The sequence below is a fragment of the Gouania willdenowi genome, chromosome 14 (assembly GCF_900634775.1).
Source record: "Gouania willdenowi chromosome 14, fGouWil2.1, whole genome shotgun sequence".
Lineage (NCBI taxonomy): Eukaryota > Metazoa > Chordata > Actinopteri > Blenniiformes > Gobiesocidae > Gouania > Gouania willdenowi.
The window spans coordinates 18,406,535-18,428,753 of NC_041057.1; the positions used below are offsets into that span (position 1 = coordinate 18,406,535).

At 37.6% G+C, this 22,219-nt stretch overlaps 1 protein-coding gene across 3 annotated transcripts in view; it reads right to left on the reverse strand.

Moving 5' to 3' along the window:
• The window catches only part of LOC114476192 (transcriptional regulator ATRX-like), a 35,984-nt gene extending 20,891 nt beyond the window's left edge, over window positions 1–15,093 (reverse strand). For all 3 annotated transcript variants that reach the window (XM_028467539.1, XM_028467540.1, XM_028467536.1), the window contains exons 1-8: window positions 14,859–15,093; window positions 9,764–9,864; window positions 9,616–9,671; window positions 7,804–7,832; window positions 7,503–7,624; window positions 5,546–5,644; window positions 3,942–4,051; window positions 94–161 (exon numbers count right to left, since the gene is read on the reverse strand). In XM_028467539.1, coding sequence (XP_028323340.1) covers window positions 94–161; window positions 3,942–4,051; window positions 5,546–5,644; window positions 7,503–7,624; window positions 7,804–7,832; window positions 9,616–9,671; window positions 9,764–9,864; window positions 14,859–14,872 — 599 coding nt within the window. In that variant the 5' untranslated portion in view covers window positions 14,873–15,093. The remainder of the gene's footprint in view (window positions 1–93; window positions 162–3,941; window positions 4,052–5,545; window positions 5,645–7,502; window positions 7,625–7,803; window positions 7,833–9,615; window positions 9,672–9,763; window positions 9,865–14,858) is intronic.
• Window positions 15,094–22,219: the final 7,126 nt, after the last annotated feature.

A 22,219-nucleotide genomic window follows, 5' to 3' on the forward strand; every position in this document is an offset into this window, starting at 1 on the left:
CCGTAGATGACATATGCAGACATGGTAAAAAAATTACATAAATATATGAAGGGCAATGAACAAGGCTCTTTTTTAAAGTAAAAAAGTCTTTACCTGCACTGCTCATCCATTCCATCTGCATCCTTACTAATGTCATCACTTAGGTAATAGTTGTAGCAAGTCTTGGAAAACACATAAAAAATACAATACATTAAAATACAGAAAAAATACACATTTGGAAAACGCAAAAACATAATCCCAAAATACAATGTGTTAAATACAGAAAGGTACATAAAAATTAAGACAGTAGCACAATTTAAAATTTCTGCTTTGTACACTAGCACAGTGAATGTAAAGATGTGCATCAATATAAACTTTTCGCTTTAATTTAAAGGTATTGCATGCATCCAAGTCAGCAAAGGATTAAAACACTACGTATATAAGACCACCCGACTTTTTCAGAGTCATACTAGCAATCATGGCTATGCCAGAGCAAGTTTGGCAGCTAAAGTCGGTAACATATGCAACGTGCAAACTGCGTTGATAATGTGAATGGTGCCACTGCCAACATCCTCCACGATAAAGCTGGACATTTGGAAGTGCTGATTGCTCTTTAAAAGAATCCAAACAACCAACCGAGTAATTCAAGAGTGATCCATGTTTTAGGCTCGCTCTCGCTGCGCTGCTGCAACCACATACAGACAAAAGTCTATGATGACATTGCGCCATGTTGTATATAAAAGTGTTGATGTATGTCACAGAAAGCCATGCTGAGTTGAGGGAGGTGTGAGTGCAAGGCAGCAGGGAGAAGGGGTATGGAGGCAATCGAGCTGTAGCACAACACATTGATATCGAACGTGAGTTCTCCCTTAGATGTTAATCTTACCATCACTGAAGGACAACTGTAATGTACTGTTAAAGTGATTTAACTGATTCTTAAGGGAAAAACGGAATATTCTGTAACCGCTTATTTAGTCCCCAGATATGAATCCAACAGAAATTAGTTTTTAAAAGGGTGGATAGAAATTAGGCCAAGAACGAGCAGGAACTGAAGACGGCTGCATGTCAAGTCTAGCAGAACATCACCAGGGGCAACCAGCATTCACAGGATGAGATTTGTGTACCATCTTAGTGAAACCACGTGGCCTTCGACACCCCTCACTCATAGGCCTTTTTCCACCGGGCAGAAGGCAACTTGGAGCTAGCGCGTGTTTTAGCTCCGATTCCTTCCATTTCCACCAACACAGCTCCAACTCTCGGAGCTAAAAACGAGAGCTACGCTGACCCCAACTAAATTCTGGGCTAGAGTTCAGCTCCAAAGTGGGCGAGTGTTAGGCAGGGTTATTGATGCTACTGCAAAAATGAAAAGCAGCCTTTTCTTAAGCTTGCAATCGGCTTTTAGCATTAGCGCACATCTGACAAAAAAAAAATTTAAAAGTGAGTCCAATAAGACACAGCAGTGGTCAGAGGAGGAGAGCATTGTTTCCTGGTACTGTGGTTGTCTGAAGAGATTCAGGGGAAAGTGGACCGAGCCCTGCGGACCAAACAGAACATCAGCCCTGGCGGAGCTCGTCCTGCAGAACTCTGTTACTAATCCTGGTATGTTTTATTTCACCCTGTTGTTAGCCTACTACCAATAAGCTTGTTCCAATATTCCCTCATCAATATTATGAACGTTACGTCTAATGTAGTGCAAGCAAGCCGGTTAGCCGCTGGTATATTCCTGAAGGCAGCAGCAATATTTCATTGACCTGTATTCAGAACTTCCCTTGTTGGTACACAATGGCCATGTAATAATATTACTGAACTATATGGTAACAACATTTCTTGCTCTCTTCACAGTTGTTGACGTGAATTTGAAGCCAATGTTTTATCTGCAGGTTAGCTCGTCGTCATCTCATAACAAATCCAGTAAAATTTGTTTATTCTAAAAGATCATTATACACCATTAACTTAAAGTTAAATTTGCTCATGAATAAATGAAACAAAAATTAAGAACTAATACTGTTTTTTAATGCTTCTATGCAGGACAAAAGGAGGAAGATGTTAATACAGCATTTCTTTCATGGAGCAATCAGGGATCAGAACCAGCAGGACCACGTCCATGGTCCATAATCTCCAGCTCCTGATGAACTCCTCAGCACTGGTTGGACTGGTGTTTCCAGAGCAGGCAAAAGGGCAGGCTTTGGCCCTTTGCAATAGAAAACCCAGAATTCTTTTTTAAGTAAATGTTTTAAATACAGTAATATATATATATATACACACACACATACATACAGTGGTGTGAAAGTGTTTGCCCCCTTCCTGATTTCTTACTTTTTTGCATGTTTTTCACACTTAAATGTTTTAAATCATCAAACAAATTTAAATATTAGTCAAAGATAGTAAACACAAAATGCAGTTTTTAAATGAAAGGTTTCATTCATTCTAAAGCTTTGGGACTCCAGTGAACCACAGTGAGAGCCATTATCCACAAATGGCAAAAACACAGAACGGTGGTAAACTTTCCCAGGAGTAGCCGACCGACCAAAATTACCCCAAGAGCGCAGTGACGACTCATCCAAGAGGTGACAAAAGACCCCACAGCATCTAAAGAACTGCAGGCATCACTTGCCTCAGTTAAGGTCGGTGTTCATGACTCTACCATAAGAAAGAGACTGGGCAAATAAGGCCTGCATGGCAGAGTTCCAAGATGTAAATCACTGCTAAGCAAAAAGAACATTAAGGCTTGTCTCATTTTTGTCAGAAAACATCTTGATGATCCCCAAGACTTTTGGGAAAATATTCTGTGGACTGACGAGACAAAAGTTGAACTTTTTGGAAGGTCTGTGTCCCATTACATTTGGCTTAAAAGTAACACCGCATTTCAAAAAAAGATCATCATACCAGCAGTAAAATATGGTGGTGTTAGTGTGATGGTCTGGGGCTGTTTTTGCTGCTTCAAGACCTGGAAAACTTGCTGTGATAAATGGAAGCATGAATTCTGCTGTCTACCAAAAAAATCCTGAAGGAGAATGTACGGCCATCGGTTCATGACCTCAAGCTGAAGCATACTTGGGTTCTACAGCAGGACAATGATCAAAAACACACCAGCAAGTACACCTCTGAATGGCTGAAGAAAAAGACTTTGGAGTGGCCAAGTCAAAGTCCTGACCTCAATCCTATTGAGATGCTGTGGCATGACCTTAAAAAGTCGGTTTATGCTCGAAAACCCTCCAATGTGGCTGAATTACAACTATTCTGCAAAGCTAAGTATGCCATAATTTCTCCACAGCGTTGTAAAAGACTCATTGCAAGTTATCGCAATCACATAATCAGTGACGTACTGATGTTTTACGGTGACGCAAGGACGTGACTCCAACTTGCCGCTTTTGCGGTGGAAAACCAAACCGGTTCTTCAACAAAACATGAGTAACTCAAACTTGGCTCCAGCTCAAACACTAGCTCCAAACAAAAACTCTGTGCTCTTGGTGGAAAAGCCCTGTTACTAAGTTTACATGCAGCCTGAGCAAATCAAATAAATGGCTTAGGTCAATAGAAACTAGATGTTAAATGCAAGTGAACAGGTTAGCTCGTCTGGAATTAGGTCCGTCCGAGCTCGGACAATGTCCTCATTAAAGTGTATAAAGCCATCAGTGCTCACTGGTAGAGGCTGGAAGTCTCTCCTTCCATGGTGGCTCTAATACAGGCATTTGAATCAAGTGAACTGCAGCAAACCAACCTTTTGTTCTCCAGTGTAATTTACTTTTTAGATCCGTTTGCCATCAGAAAATTTTATATTATTCCTACACCAATAATCTGATTGGGATCATGCAACTACTCTTAAATTAAAGCCAGCAGTCTGCAATTGATCTATACAGTGACTGTTTTATTTCAGAAATGTTTAAAATATATACGGACACAATACAGTTATGTAAATAAATATTCAAACATTTTTGTTTAAAAATAAGAATTCGACTTACCTTGCAAATGAGTACTTTCAGGACTGGATGTCGATGGACGGAGTCTCTTCTGAAGTGGTTAACTTGTCGGCCGCATGCAGTGCAACAGACAATTCCTGCAGGTTGGACTCCTAAAAGAATGACAAATAGGTTAGCAACAAATCACATAATTTATATTTTGATAAATAACGACTTGTTCAAACATTAAACTTTTCAACAATTTTCTAATCAAACCACTTGCTAGAATATGCACATATGTGAGGCATGTACAGTACATACCATATGTTCCGGGCTATTGAAAGCATCGTTGTACAGGCCGTATTCCAATAATTTCGCAATTTTCTAAGAAAAATCTACATAATGGCCGTACCATGACATAGGCCACACCCTATTAGCTGATGAGGGTGCCCTTCAAATGACTTGGCCAATCAGAACGGGCAGGTAGGCGGGCTGTTGTACTCCTGTTAACGGAGGTTTCCGTATATACTGATCAGTTTCAACAGATGAGTTTCGATCTCCACATAAAGTCTCTTCACTGCCCCGGGTCTACCTATCAGTCTATTTACAGCTTTTTATGGTCAGTTTTTACTGAAACCAGACTGATGAGGAGCTCCGTCCGCTCCCGTGCACCATTGCCTGAGCAGTGATCACGTTGAGTCAGGAAAGAGTCAGAATACGGACACGATTGCTTCTGTACAAACCCAACGTGGTTATTTGGCAACTTTATGGTGTTTGTTGTTTCTATTCTATCATTAACCGGCTGATTTTTATTTTATCCGGAGTGTTTCAGCGCTCTCTCTGTGTATGTGTGTCAGTTACGTGAGCTGTCAGGCTGAGAGTCCAGTGTGCGATCGCTACTGATAAACCTAATGCAGTGATTTGACAACTTTATGCCATATTATTATTAACTACTATTAAAAACTGGCTGAGATATCTTACATTTTAAACCTTAGTGTAGTTTTTATACTCTTCCCACCGTACATGCATATGAGCCAGAAGCGCCCCCCGCTCCAGAAACTTCCATTTATTCCAGGTATTTTATTTTTATTTAAACAATCAGCAATCTTATGTTATGTATAAATATATAAATAAATAAAAATATTCAACAGATGTACAACTTATGCTGTCACTCACTACCATGCAATTTCCCTCCACGATCGGACACAGTCCTGCATACGCACCATGACGCCTCCGTCCTGTTATTAAAGCTGTGAGAACTTTCACTTTCCCACATTATCCAAAGCTCGTTTCTGCACGTTCAGTTCACCAAGATGTTCAGTGGCTGTTCCATTCATTCCGCTGTAGGAGTGACTATCAGTAATATTCTGCCTCCTGACACCTGCCTTTTCTGGACACGTGTGACTGACAGATAAATCCATATTAAAAAAAAAAACAAAAAAAAAAAAAAAAAAAAAACAAAGAGCGCTCCGCCACGCCATCAACTTCAAAGGTAAAAAAATATACACAGCAAAATACGGTAATCTAAAGACATTGCTTTAAATTTTTTGGGATGTTTTAAGTATTTATTTTTTTCAAATAGAGATAAATTTAGCTTTTCTTATTCTCTGCATCTAATTGTTGATCAATGAACAATGTCTGTAAACCTAAAGACAAAAGTGGCAGACCTCCTCGTCTTCTTGAAGTGGATTTCCGACTCCGAAACTCTGGACCCCTGAATTCATCCCGGCCATTGTCAACTGGTTCAGGCCTCACCAGTACGGTCCCTGTGTAAACAAAAAACAACGAAGTATTAAAATGCATTGTTTTATTTTAGAAATGCCAAATTTACAAACGAATGGAGGAATTTGAAAACATCTGAGACAAAATACAGTGGTATGCAAAAGTTTGGGCACCCTTGTAAATGTTCATGATTTTCCTTAATAAATAATTGGTTGTTTGGATAACAAATTCCAGTTAAATTTATCATATAGGAGACAAACACAGTGATATTTGAGAAGTGAAATAAAGTTTATTCGATTTACAGAAAGTGTGCTAGAATTATTTAAACAGAATTAGGCATGTGCATAAGTTTAGGCACCCTTGCATCTTATTGATTTTAATACTCTTAGCACTAATTATTGGAACTCAAAATTGTTTTGGTAACCTTAGTGATCCTTGATCTTAGGGTCTGGATTCTGGTGGGAGGTATTTTGGACCATTCTTCTCTGCAGATCATCTCTAGTTCAGTCAGGTTTGATGGTTTCCGAGCATGGACCGCCCGTTTTAAAGCACACCATACATTTTCAATAATATTCAGGTCTGGGGACTGAGACGGCCATTCCAGGATGTTGTACTTGTTCCTCTGCATGAATGCCTTAGTAGATTTTGAGCAGTGTTTAGGATCATTGTCTTGTTGAAAGATCCAGCCCCGGCGCAACTTCAACTTTGTCACTGATTCCTGGACATTGTTCTCCAGAATCTGCTGATATTGAGAGGAATCCATGCGCCCCTCAACTTTAACAAGATTCCCAGTGCCTGCACTGGACACACAGCCCCACAGCATGATGGAACCACCACCAAACTTTACTGTAGGTAGCAAGTGCTTTTCTTGGAATGCTGTGTTCTTTTTCCGCCATGCATAACGCCCCTGGTTATGCCCAAATAACTCTATTTTAGTTTCATCAGTCCACAGCACCTTGTTCCAAAATGAAGCTGGCTTGTCCAAATGTGCTTTAGCATACCTCAAGCGACCCCGTTTGTGGCGTGTGCAGAGAAAAGGCTTTTTCCGCATTACTCTTCCATACAGCATCTCCTTGTGTAAAGTGCGCTGAATAGTGGAACGATGCACAGTGACACCATCTGCAGCAAGCTGATGTTGTAGGTCTTTGGAGCTGGTCTGCGGGTTGACTGTGACTGTTCTCACCATCCTGCGCCGCTGCCTTTCGGAGATCTTTCTTGGTCTTCCACTTCGGGCCTTAACTAGAACTGTGCCTGTGGTCTTCCAATTCCTCACAATGTTCCTCACAGTTGAAACTGGAAGCTTAAATCGCTGGGATAGCTTTTTGTATCCCTCCCCTAAACCATGATGTTGAATTATCTTTGTTTTCAGGTCATTTGAGAGGTGTTTTGAGGCTCCCATGTTGCCACTAATCAGAGAAGATGCAAAGAGGAAACACCTAGAATTTTCCTACTTAAATACCCTGACTCATGATTGGATTCACCTGTGTATGGAGATCAAGGATCACTGAGGTTACCAAAACAATTTTGAGTTCCAATAATTAGTGCTAAGAGTATTAAAATCAATAAGATGCAAGGGTGCCTAAACTTATGCACATGCCTAATTCTGTTTAAATAATTCTAGCACACTTTCTGTAAATCGAATAAACTTTATTTCACTTCTCAAATATCACTGTGTTTGTCTCCTATATGATAAATTTAACTGGAATTTGTTATCCAAACAACCAATTATTTATTAAGGAAAATCATGAACATTTACAAGGGTGCCCAAACTTTTGCATACCACTGTATTTCAGAAATATATGAACAACCTAAAATTATTTGCAAGATATTAATAACACGGTTTGAAATAACAGTAAAAGGACAAATGAAAAGCAATTATTTCGGTCAAACTTTTGGACTTACCTTTAGGTAGCCTAGTGAAATTGGGGGAACCATTTTCATAGACTGGTAATATCACATCTTCACTCGAATTTGACTCTCCAGATTCATCCAGCCCAGTGTGCTTTATGACAACTCTAGGTTTTCTGTAAAATCAGGAAACACATCGCTCTTTGGATAAGCAAAATGTCACACTGAGAAATGTAACAGTAAAAATAAAGGCATTGAATATGTAAAAAAAAAAACATCAAATATATGTGAAATGCAGTGACTTAGAGAGCATGCTGCCATTTTGTATTAAAAAAAATATAAACAGCTAACTCACCTCTTTGAAATTTTGGGATCCAAACCACTCTGCAAAACAAAATAAATAGAGAACTTACATTCACTATTTTATTAAGGAAATGCTTTGTTATAACCAACATGCTGATTACTAAACTTTCCCCACAGTTTAATTTACGGTTTAATGTGCAAATAAGTTTTAAAAACAATTGTTTTCTAAAATACAGTGTCGTTTATTAGTTGTTTTTTTTTTACTACTTCATGCAGTCTCAGTAATGAGCTTCTTTAACAGGGGGTATTTAATCAAAATGTTCTTAGTAAAGTAGGGTCCTATACAATCCGCGTTAACAGAATCGCGGACGGAATCACGGAATCGACCAATGAAAACAGTTGAACGCGGAAATGGACAAAATCGGCATGAAACCCCGTCACCATGGGGCAAAGAATGTTTTTTAATGGGGAAATGTTACCGGGGAGCGTTCATTAGGTGCACCGCCCTCCCTCTCCTGTCTTGGCTGCATTAAACTCCCACAAACACCCTCTAAAACAACGCAAATCATCATCTGACTCCTAAATACAGACCATCAGTGCCCGTTTAACTTCGCTACGAGGCCAAGAAGTAGAGGGGGAGCGCCGCCGACGCGGCGAGGAGGGCCGAGCGCCGGGCCTCCGGCAGCGGTGGCTTCTGCTCCTCCAGCCGCAGTGCGAGCACAGCCTCACTTCGCACCCCACCCCAACCGACCCAGCCCTTAGAGCCAATCCTTATCCCGAAGTTACAGGTCAACGACTGTCTGCATACACAATGAAAAGACAAGGGAGACTGGCCCGACTGACTGACTGTTGATTATTGCTACAGTTCTGCGGTGCTTGTGGCCACTAGGGGCGCTTGTGGCCAATAGGGGCGCTTGACATGAAAGTTACAGGTATAGCGTCCCTAGTGGCCAAAAGTTCGTGCCTTTAACTATGAGTTTTCTTTAATTTATTGGTATTTATTTTGTTTCCTCACAGAAATTAAAAACTCATATTTTCTTTAAAGAAATATTTCTAAAAAAAAATTATTAAAAAAATTACAGTGGAAAAAACGGAATTTGGAAAAAAATAAAACAGATTTTATAGGGCCCTAGTAAAGCCAGGCCTACGGTTTTACCCTGGTTAACCCAAGCCATCAGTGACCATGCTGGCTTTTAGCATTCCATCAAACTCTTCTCAGCTTGAAGCTCCCCAGTTAAACCAAGTCAGTTGACAGTGTTTAGCTTAAGTGTAAGACCAACTAGATCGAGCACAGATTTAATGTTTAATGTGAGGGTGCATGAGCTGCATCTTTCGCTCTGATTAAACAGCCAATAGAAACCAATGCTGAGACCAACAGGACGTGACATCATCTCTTACTGAGCAATAAGGAGAGGACAATGGAAAAAAGGTCAGACACGTTTTATATGTTTCTGTGGTTTGAACATTTTAAAAGTAGTAAAGGAGGCGACGAATACGCTTGTAACCTTATATAGGCTTATTGATGGTTTAAACACATGAGACTGATCATCTCATTAAAAAATGCGGGACACACTAAACATGTAATATTTGTACAGATTTAAAATCCTATTTGAATATTTACCATGATATTCTGTTAATTTCCTTTTTTAATCCCGCATTAATGCGATATAAAAAAAAGTCTAACAACATCAACTAATTAATGATAACATCTAATTTTTAAATGATAAATTGGCAACTTGATCCGTAAAGATCCTAAACGAACCTTATTTACAAGGAAACCTATAAATATTTTCAATGGAATCCAACTGAAGTTTGATCCACTAATGTACATATTTCCTCAGTGAAAATTTGTGCATTTATTTACCTCTGCCACAGTGTGTTCTGTTGAGTTTCCAACCACACAGCTCCTGCTTGTTAGATCTAGAGAAGAAGTGTGAGGTTTACAAGTTAATAAGCATATCAAAATGACAAAAATATTTGCATCTCTAATGCTTTTGATTCAAAAGCCATACCATCTGATTCCACGCAGGCTGGTGTGCCATTTTGATCCTCCACTGCAGAGTGAGCCAAGAATTCATGAAGCTTGTTGACCAAAACATTCAATTTGTCCCCGCTGCAGTGACAAAAAGAGCATATTCACAGTAAACATACATGGTGACGGCTACATCAAGTAGGATAAGGCCATTATTTTATTTGAATTGTCTATGATAGCAGGGTTGGACACCGAGAACCGGTTCCTAACGGCCGGTTCCGGAACCGTTACGAAGATGTTTGAATTTTGATTCCTTTTTTTGATTCCTAAATGCCTGCACTAGTTTCTTTCCGCGGATTGCTCTGTTTGTTTACGCGGGGGTTTGTTCTCATTCTGTTGGATCTAAGTGCTGCATTTGACACTGTAGATCATACAATTTTGTTGCACAGATTGCAAACATGGGTTGGACTAAATGGAAAAGTAATGCAATGGTTTAAGTCATACTTGGAGGAGCGAAGCTATTTTGTAAGCATTGGAAACTTTGAATCTGACAGATTACCAATGTCCTGTGGGGTTCCTCAGGGATCTGTTCTTGGACCCCTTCTGTTTAACCTTTACATGCTTCCTTTAGGACAAATTTTACAGAACTGTAAGGTTGATTATCAGAGCTATGCAGATGACACACAACTATATCTATCACTGAACCCAGATGACCATGGTCCCATTGAGGTGTTGTGTGACTGTTTAGAAAAAATAAACTGCTGGATGAGTGAAAACTTCCTTCAACTAAACCATGACAAGACGGAGGTGATTGTCTTTGGTAACAAGGAAAAGAGGACTGCTGTCAGCAATTATCTTGAGTCTCGATCTTTAAAAGCTAAAGACCAAGTCAAAAACCTTGGTGTTCTGATTGACTCAGATCTTACATTCAGCAGTCAGATCAAATCTATCACAAAAACAGCCTTCTACCACCTAAAGAACATCTCCAGAGTGAAAGGTTTAATGGCTCAGAAAGATCAGGAGAAACTGGTCCATGCTTTTATCTCCAGCAGACTGGACTATTGTAATGGTCTTCTGACAGGAATCCCCCAAAAGAGCATCAAACAGCTACAGCTGGTTCAGAACGCTGCAGCTCGGGTCTTAACCAGAACAAAGAGGTCAGAGCACATTACTCCAGTTTTAAAGTCTTTACACTGGCTCCCAGTCAGCCTCAGAATAGACTTTAAAGTTCTGCTGCTGGTGTATAAATCTGTGAATGGGTTTGGTCCAGAATACATCAGTGACATGTTAGTCAGGTATGAACCCAGCAGGTCTCTCAGATCTATGGACACAGATCAGATAGTGGAGCCCAGAGTTCACAGTAAACATGGTGATGCTGCTTTTAGTTGTTATGCTGCAAAGAAGTGGAACAAACTGCCAGCGGAGCTGAAGTCAGCATCCAATGTGAACATTTTTAAATCAAAGTTAAAGGCACTTTTTTTCTCTACTGCATATGATTGAGAGAGAGATTTTTTGTCATGTTGTTGATGTAATGATGATTTTACTGATGATTTTAATTGATTTTACTGATGATTTTAAATGTTCTTATTGATTTTACTGATGATTTTAAATGTTCTTATTGATTTTAAACAATTGAATGTTTTATCATGTAAAGCACATTGAGTTGCCTTGAGTATGAAATGCGCTATATAAATAAATTTGCCTTGCCTTGCCTTGCCTTTGTATAAGGTGCGTTCAGAACGCGACTGTAGCAACTGCAGTCTGGTGTGAGTGTGAGTGTGTCTGGCTGCGCAACCACTGATCATAGGCTGACAGGGGAGAGAAAGAGCTCTGATCACTTCTTCTCCGGCCAAATCATAGACAGCGCCACTTCTACGGTTAAAATGATCAACTTAGGGAGTTACTAAAGGATGAGTTCACCCAGAATGTAGGCTTATTCAAGTTGACAGCTTTAATTTAGCCCAGCTAAATGAGGAAGTGTAGGACAGTCCTCTGCTGCTGCCATCTCTCTGTAGCTGGGGAGGGGCTGCTGTCTCGGAATTACTGGCATTGACGGCCCGGGAAGTTTTTGCTTTTAATTAATAATTTTTTTATTGATACGTGCACTCATACAACTATTACAATATAAACAATTCACACATTTACCCGTGTATAAAAGAATATATACATTATTTACAGTTATATACAATATACATATGTACATAAAGAAAAAATACTTGCTCTTTTGTCTTATACGCCATGTAAAAATGTCTTATATTAGTCTATTTTCTTTTTAAAGTGGTGCAATTTTTGTGGCTTTAGACTCCAATTACATTTATGTATATAATATCATCCCTACATTATAAACAAGTTCAAAATATAACTATTTTTTATAGTTTCTGTTTCCACTGTATGCAGAATAAAAACAAACAAGAACTGTTTATTGATTTGAATTTGAAATTGAGAAGCGGAATCAGGATCGTTAAAATCCAAACGATGCCCATCTCTAATTGATACAGAAACGTATCTATAGCCTCCAGGACTATGGGATCATTTTACGTGTTTTCCAGACCTTTTCTACATAAGCGTAATGTGCCCATGCTTTTTCACCGTGCCAGAATGGCCGAGTGGTCTAAGGCGCCGCACTCAAGGATCCTTCCTTCCACTAAAGTGGGTTCGAATTGTCAATAATATTTTTTCATTTTAACATATTTAACATGGCAAATTCCACCTTTAAAAATACATATACGAAAATAATAAACATTTTGGGGTATTTCCTGGGTTAGGGATAGGGCTAAAATAAAAGGGTTAGCAGGGTAGCTAAAAATAAATATGAGCTCAAATAAAACTGATGGAACTTCAAGTCACGTGGTGCATCTATCACGTCACCTGTACGGTTGCAGTATGGACAACCCCCTGTGCTATTGGTACTGTTACCCAAGTACACGTACATAGCGTCTTAAGGTTAGGATTAGGTTTAGGGTTAGGTTATTACCCAATATCGCAACAAATTTTAGGGTTAGAGTTAGGCTTAGGTTATAACCCAATATCGCAACAATTTTTAGGGTTAGAGTTAGGATTAGGTTTAGTCTTAGTCACACAACCTAAACTGACCAATGGCTGACCTATCACGTGACCTAAACTGGCCAAATAGGGGAGCTGCTTACGAATAAAATGTTGATATATTGATACGGCAACCGTACGGATTAGGAGTGTGACGATATCTCGATACAGCAATATATCGTCATATTTTTTTCTCACCATCGATTATCGATATGCTCGGGCTAAGTATCGATTTTTTTTTTTCTTTCAAAATCTTTTGTGCTTTTTCACTAAAATGTGCCGGTCGGTCTTCACAGAAATGTTGTCACTGTTTATTAAAGGAACCAATATTTTGTTTACTGGAATATTGCACTATAATGATGTCACTGGTAAGAAAGACCCTATTTTTTGTTTACAGAAAGCACTACAGGAGATACTTATTCGTTTACATTGGTATGTTGACATTTAATTACAGAAATGTTGCACTAAAATAGTGTCACTGTTCATAGGACACTTTTAATTTATTGTCTTTCAGAGATATAAAATAAAAATTGTATTTTTTCACTTAATCTTTTTTTTCTTGCTATGTCATAGATTATCGTAGATTGATTTCTGACCAATATATTGATAATCGCAGTATCGTCATATCGTAGGGATGTAAAGATTCACTCAACTCCCGATTTGATTCATGATACTGGGTTCACGATATGATTCTCTCACGATTTATTTTACAAAATGTAGACAAATGATGACTGAAAAATATTCCTTTATTTTTTGGGGGGAAAAAACTAGAAAATACTGTACTATTTTCCTTTAATTTATCATTGGCAAAAGAATCCCTTGATAAACTATTCAAAACAATGCAATTTAACTAAAAATAAATCTTGAATGAAATAAATAAAGGAATAATACAAATGAAGAAAAAGCCTATTCATTTAAATTCTGGTTCTATAGTAAACAATGCAAAACTGTTCTTTTTCTTTTTAAAAGTACAACAGAAAATGTATTTTGTGCCTTAACAATTGGACTTTAAAAAAAAAAAAAAAAAACAGTCTGCATTGTATTTACGTCAGATATTTGTTTGGACCAGCAAATCAACCAACCCAGTGGTCGGTTAGCATGCAAATATTCTTGCAGTGAAGAAGAGATACTATGCTAGCAGACAGAGCTAATAGAAAAACTTGACTTTTACAGATATTCACTTAAATTATCGCAGATATTCTTTCACTGCTAAAGGGGTAAGGAATCATTTATGAACATGTATAAGAGTAGAAGGCGTCCAGAAAGAAAGTAGTGGCAGATTCCACCCGCCACCTCCACTTATGGACAAGAGGATAAATAGATAGCTGTTTAAAAAAAGTACTGCGATTCAAATTTCAGTGTATCGATGTGAACCGTGATACCTATGAATCGATTTTTAACTGCCTTACAATTAATCGTTACGTCACTATCATATCGTGAGCTAATAGTTATTGTGAGCTTTGTATTGTGTATCGTATAGTGAGGTACCCAGAGGTTCCCACCCCAGTACAGATAGCCACAATTATCAGATACAAATCAAACGATTTAATCATTTTAAATGTGAAAAGTGAAACTTAAATGTCGATTACAAAATAATAAAAATACTCATTATCAATTGATGCATCTTTACCTGTCAACAGACTTTTTTTGTTTTCAACAACTTTACAAACACAAACATATAAACAGTTTTTATCACACATCGATAACAACAATCTATAATCACTAAGGACCGGGTCACTTTTCATTTACCAGATTATTCTTGAGGTCATCCTGGATTTACAGACAAAATAACTCCAGAATGAGTGATAAAGATACAGACAGTGGACGTTAGAGGAATCTATGAGGTCACATGATGACCCCTGCATATCTGGATTATGCTTCATAACAGGTTAGCATTAGCATCCGGGCTAATGTCTACCAAAGACCTCAACTTCGCTGTACTACCTTTACAAATGTAAACTAAACGTATAACCACTCTTGGAGCAACTATGACTGAATTCTTAGTTTAGACACAGGATGGGCAATTAGTTAATTACACTCCGTTAAAAAGGGAATAAGAGACATAACCAAATAAAGAAATAAACCGTTTTTACCTCATCGCAGCCATTTTACCCAGCAACACCGTCCTCACTGAATTATAAACTCAGATATCTAATGTCGACCCTTGCTTTCCAACATCCTCTCTAATTAACGAGGTTTGGGATACAGTCCGTGTGAAAGCAAGCCGTTAATGAATTCCATTTTTTTTTCCTTTTTTTTTCTTTTTTTCAAACACGCTGCTAGCTACCGTTGTTACCATCACATTAGCTTCAGTCTGTCCCCGTTAGCACCCCCTGCTGGGTGGGAGTGTGCTAAGACATAACATTTATTTTTTAATAATCGACTCCTGAAAAGCTGCTCTCTTGTGTATATAAATGTATTGTTAGGATTCTACAATGTTTTCAATTTAAAAAAAAAATATATATATATATATATATATATATATATATATATATATATATATATATATATGAAAAATATAATATATATATATATTATAGAATTAACCTGTTGATAATCATAGCAAAATTCCATATCCATAAATTTAAATTTACATTATTTTAACTATTTTATTAATTACAACAATACACACAGTCTACTGAGCCTTCATTAAACCCCAAAGCTGTAAAAACTATTGAGTACCTACAATTATTTAACTGTTTCATCTGAAATATGTGTTTATTAATACCTGTATTGTGAATCCCTGGCATTTTTTATTTTTCTATTATTATTTTTCATCTTTCTGTAAAATGTTTTTATTTATTCTTTGTTACTGAAGTTCTTGGGGGAAAAATTACATTAAGATAAAAGACCAAGAGAAGCACATGTCTTCCATATCATAGGCTTTATGGTTAGGTAAAAATGCATAAAACATGGGTAAGTTGGTATTAAATCATTACCCACCTCCTCTCCACCATTGTTCATTTTGACGGCAAATTTTGATTTAGTTTTCATCATAGTCTTTTGACTATTTCACAGTTATAATCACCTAAATTACATTAAAATTTTAGTGGACTGACTCTGTTACAATTGTAGTTGACTAAAATATAGAGAATAAGAGTTTATACATTCATTAACCATTTATCAACCTAATATGAGATGGTATTAATGTTTGTAATTACACAGACAGCTCTGATGTGATCACTGTGTAAGACCACCATGAGTTCTGATTTAGAAGAAAATACAAATATGTTTGATATAATATAAATTGTTTTGATATAGCTAAAGTTAACTTTTTTTTTTAATTAGTCACAGTCACTTCAGAAAATGTAGTCAACAAAAATTATATATATATAAAAAAAACATTTTTAGTTGACAAAATTAACTTTGCTCACGACTCACAAGCCCATTCCACCACTGTTTACAGCTTGTAATAAATGCATGAACGATCATTTCAAACTGCTCAAGTGCTGCTGTGGGGTTTCTTTTTAAAAGTTTACAGAATGAATAAGTAAAGTGAGTCCCTTTTTCCACAAAATAAATATTGGAGTCTGTTATCATTGATGGTCTTTGGCTGAGATGGGCAACTTTTGGCACAGTGGGGGCCACAAAAGTATACTCAACATTCAGCATTTAGAGTAATATACCATGTGAGAATTATTACAGGAGTAATTTTACATGTTTGTTTCATGGTTTGTGGTATTATTGTGTAAACGTGTGTATTTGGGTGGTAAATTTGGAATGTTTTTCATTAATTTTGTGGAATTTTGGTCGGTGCAACTTTTAGTTCTTTTGTGTGTTCTGTTGTCATTTTATATATTTTATATTTTTGTGCTGTTTTTAAACATTTTTTGTTCTGTTGTGTATTTATCATTTTGTAAAATTCTCTGTTATTTTTGTCATCTTGTTTTGTTTGTTGTTTTTTTTTTTTTGTGTTATTTTGTGCAGTTTCGTTCTGTATGTGTATATTTGTGAAATTTTATATGTTTAGGGGGTCATTTAGTTTTTTTTTTCTTTGGGGGCTACACACAATTCTCATTTTGTGTAGCCCACAAAGACAGAGGGCCACAAAATAATAATAATAATAATAATAATAATAATAATAATAATAATAATAATAATAATAATAATACATTTTATTTGTATTGCACTTTACACATGAAAACACATCTCAAAGTGCTACAGGTGCTACTGGAAAAAAAACACAAAATATATCAAAACAGCAAAAAACATATTAAGAAAACTCAATACAAAATATGTGAGTTTTTAGTTTGTTTTTAAAAGCCTCAGTAGACTGTGGCACCCTCAGGTGGTTGGGGAGGGCATTCCACACTCGAGGCACCACCACCTGAAAGGCCCTATCTCCCATAGTGTGAAGATATTTTCTTGGGTGCATGGAGTTGGTGACTGTCAGAGGAGCGGAGATGTCAGGTTGGTTTGTGAATGTTGATGAGTTCTTTGAGGTACACTGGTGCGCTGTCGTAAAGACACTGATAGGTCAGGAGGCAGATTTCATACTCAAACCTGAACCTAACAGGAAGCCAATGAAGGTTATGGAGGATGGGTGTGATGTGTTCAGATAGGGATCCCGATGAGGAGTGCATTGCAGTAGTTGAGCCGGGAGGAGACAAAGAAGGAGAGACGGAGTTTGGAGATGTTCTGGAGGTGAAAGAAGGAAATCTTACATGTGGTTTTTAAATGATTGGTGGAGGGCAAATCGAACCCCCAAGTTTGTAACGGAGGACGTGAGAGAAATGTCGTGACCAGCAAATGAGTAAACGGTCAGGGGGGGAGGATCGAATTTGGTGTGGGGTCCCAATGAGGAGACCTTCAGTTTTGGAGCTGTTTAACTGTCAGTCATCCATGCCTTTGTCTCCTCCAGGCAGGCGGTGAGAGTGGGATGATGGACTTGGACTTGATTTTATATAGCGCTTTATCCCCACACTGAAGCAGTCTCAAAGCGCTTTACATATCAGCTCATTCACCCAATCACTCTCACATTCACACACCAAATGGGACAGGACTGCCATGCAAGGCGCTAGTCGACCACTGGGAGCAACTTAGGGTTCAGTGTCTTGCCCAAGGACACTTCGACACATAGTCAGGTACTGGGATCGAACCCCCAACCTCTCGATCAGAAGACGACCCACTACCACCTGAGCCACGGTCGCCCTGATGTGGGGGATGTGGGGTCCAACCTGACATAGAGTATCATCAGCATAACTGATTTTGGAGAGAAATGGGAGGTTAGAAATGGGCCGGTAGTTCGATCAAATATCAGGATCAAGGGAGGGTTCCTTAAGTTGTAACAGTTCTGTGGTATTTTGACTTGTGGGAGAATTTACATGAACGTTAAAGTCTCCAAGAATTGCCACATTGTTTGATGTTGTGCACACTGGCAAGAGAATCTCAGTTAATTCTGAATTAAACTTGGGTGTGGTTTAGCTGGCTGGTATATGAGGATGGTTGTGGACCTGTTTCCGGTTATTTTTGTCATATGATCATTCATCCATTTGTGCATTTATGTTATGTAGATTATAATGTCTCTGACACAATGTATGTGCACATGTTAAAATGAATACATATTGAAATTGAATCCTAACAAATAATATTCAACAACACACATTCAACTTGTAAATGAATATACATTTTGTTAATCACGATTTTATAATGAATTTAAGTATTAGTATTTGTACAATCTACCACAAGAAGGTATAAATGCAACGCCAAGTCAAATGATGAAGAAGAAAAAATAGTAAAGGGTTTGTATTCTCATTTTTTCGGTTGTGTTTTTAAGGTGAGAAAGAACGTGACTGACTGCTCACTGACAGAATCTGACATCTCACATGCAGAAGAGGATAGTGGAGGTGGATGGTGGAAGATTCACCTCTGGTTCGAGACATTAAGGGTGCCATGCACCAGGATCTCCTCAAGACATATCAATCTTTGGAAGAAAAGGATCTGCTGCACATCTCATCAGCCCTTGACCCACGATTTAAATCGCTGCGCTTTATGTCACCTGAAGACGTGCAAGACACTAAACGCCAAGCTACTGTCAAAGGTTGTAGAATTTAAGGAGGGTGCACAAGCACTTGGGCAGCAACTACAGGAGGATTCTGAGGAGATGACTCACACAACAGGTGAAAAGGACAAGGTGGACTGTGACCTCGTTGCACAGAACGCAAAGAAGAAAGTCTGCACTTGTGGACCTGCTGGGTCAGACCTTCAAGAGCAATGCATCTGCATCGTGTCAGTCAGAATCAACCAGAGTCCTTGCAGAGAGAGAAATAAAACAATATCAAGATGCTCCGTCTCTTCCACTGACTGAGGATCTGCTGCTATGTTGGAAAAGTCAAACCCATGTTTACCCTCTTCTGTCCAAGCTGGCACAAATGTATTTGTGTATTCCCGGCACTAGTGTAGCAGCTGAAAGGGTGTTTTCAACTGCAGGAGACATCATCAGTGCTCAAAGATGTGTGCTCACTCCTGAACATGCTGACCAGCTACTCTTTCCTAAGAAAAACATGCACATTTAACATAGGCAGTGGTATGTATCTGTCCATTGACTCAGTTTTGCAGAAAAGTTTACTTGAAAAAAATAAATAACTGAAAGCTTTTGTTACATAAATCTGAAATCTGTTTATACAAAATGCACTTTAATTTCTGCAGAATGTGAAAAATGATGTTAATGGATTTAAGATTTATTTTATTATTGTTCAAAACCTTTTCTGCTTTTTCACTAAAATGTGCAGTTAGGTTTTCACAGAAATTGTATCACTGTGTGTTAAAGGAAACAATATATTGTTTACTGGAATATTTCACTATAATGGTGTCACTGGTAAGAAAGACCCTTGTTTTTGTTTACAAAAAGCACTATTGGAGATACTTTTTTGTTTACTTGTATGTTGTCACTTAATTACAGAAATGTTGCACTAAAATAGTGTCACTGTCCATGGGACACTTTTTCAATGTATTGGCTTTCAGAGATATAAAATAAAAGTATTTTTTCATTTAATTTTTTTTTTTTTGCCTTATGTCATAGATTATTGTAGATTGATTTCTGACCAATATATCGATAATCGCAGTTTCGTCATATTGTGAGATAATTGTTATTGTGAACTTTGTATCGTGAGGTACCCAGAGGTTCCCACCCCTATTGTAAACACTGATATTTTCTAAAAAGTTTCATGCAGATGAAAACAAAATGCCTTCGGTCCCCTTTTTGGCTTTAGTACTCTCTTACAGTTCTAAAATAAGTGATAGTACATTTTGTTATTTTTTTAAACATGTATTTTTAACTTATTCAATTAGCATACATTATCAATCCATTTTCATTGAAAAATCAATCCTTTATAAGATTTTTTATCACTACTTACAATATGTTTACCATGTGTTTGATAATTGACTAAAGGCAGAACTAAGAGGGTAAAGCTTGTCTAGTATGAGAATAGCAAGATGCATTACAATAAAGCATTAGCTGTTAATTTCTGTTGCTTGATTTATGGGCTTAGGATCCAATATGATTTGAACTTTTAAATGGCACTGTGTCAGAAGATAGAAATTCACACATCTTCATTGTTCCAGGTGAAACACTAGCTGTTACATTGTAATCTTAGCATTAGCACCATGAAGATCACCCTCTTTAAAAGATTTATCTAGAAAACATGACAGTATCTTTTTCTGGCCATTAGAGAACAAATATGTCCCAATAGAAAACCTGTTTCACTTCCATTATCCACTTTCTATGAAGTGCATTAGATTTAAAATGAATGACTGCTGATTACTCTGAACCTCTGGGAATTGACAATATTGGTATGCCAGCTCCATCCTCTGGGATCCGGTTGCATTGCATATATAAAGAGGGATCAATTTGTTATTCCAAAAACATTGTTCTGCAAATCTCCACTTTCGAAGAATCATATTTGTATTGTTCAGCTATCGAGTTCAACTGATTTAATGGTGTGTACAAGAATACAATATATCGTCGTAAATTTTTTAATTTGATCTTGGACACTTAAGTTTATATTCATGGTTTTAAAATATTTTTCCTATGATAAAAAAAAACAACAACAACTTGCTTAATTTTCTAAGCTGTTATTGGGGTACCTTAAAATAAGAGCAAGTCTCCTTCTGGATGTTGTAGTCAGAGAGGGTGCGGCCATCTTCCAGCTGCTTTCCAGCAAAGATCAGCCTCTGCTGGTCTGGGGGAATGCCCTCCTTGTCCTGGATCTTGGCCTTCACGTTCTCAATGGTGTCACTGGGCTCCACCTCCAGGGTGATGGTCTTACCAGTGAGGGTCTTAACAAAGATCTGCATGTTGACACCTGTAGGGAAAAAGGAAATACAGGATTGTCTTATTAGTAAAGATAATTATCAAGCATGGGCGGTTTCTTCATAAGGGCGATGAGGCGACGCCCCACCAAAGAGGAAAAAGGAGAGATTTTTTTCTATCAGATTCTTCCACAGTGTTACAGAGCTGTGACAGTTCTAGACAGTTTGAGCTGCTCTCTCTGTCATTGTCTAATCGGCGAAGGGCTATACTCCATGAAGTACCACTACCCCTTTATTTGGATTTATATAAACAATCTGTAAATAAAAAGAACTACTTCAAAGAACTCTAAATAAATATTGTTTAATGATTTTGACTTATATGTAGTCCCCTTTGGTAAAGCAAGAGTATCCGTCCATGTTCAAAGATATTTGAAGGTAAAATGATTCACAGTTTATCTCTGTTGATCTTCATTTGTAGAGCCAAGTTAAGTCTGTTATCATTATTGGCCTTTGGCTGAGATGGGCAACTTTTGGCACAGTGGGGGCCACAAAAGTATACTCAACATTCAGCATTTAGAGTAATTCTTTGAGTTCTTTTGTGTATTCTGTTGTTATTTTATATATTTTTGTGTTGTTTTTATCATCTTTTTTTGTTCTGTTGTGTATTTGTTATTTTGTAAAATTCTCTGTTATTTTTGTCGTGTTGTCTGTTTTTGTTATTGTGTTTTTTGGTAATTTTGTGCAGTTTTGGTCTGTATTTGTATATTTGTCGTCTTTTTTTTGTGTGTGTGTATTTGTGAAATTGTATATGTTTAGGGGGTCCTTTTTTCTTTGAGGGCTACACAAAATTAGACAGAGGGCCCACATGTGGTCCACGGGCCTCGTGTTGCCTATTTCGGTCTTCAAGGATGGATGGATGAAGAATCTTCTAAAGTTGTTAATTGTGTAACCAGGGGGAAAAAAACACATTATTCAATTTTAATGGTATTTTCCAGCACTTGTGTTTGGACCTTGGAAAACACTACATTTCTGTTCTTTTTCTTTTTTTTGATGATGGAAAACAGACGGACACACCTTCACTAAGTCTTTACGACTGGGAAATTAAACATGGCTCCCCGTTCTTTTACCAATATCATTTGCAAGAGTTGCTTTATTTCCATTATGTAATTTTTTTAATTTATTTTTTATTTTAATGCACGCACCT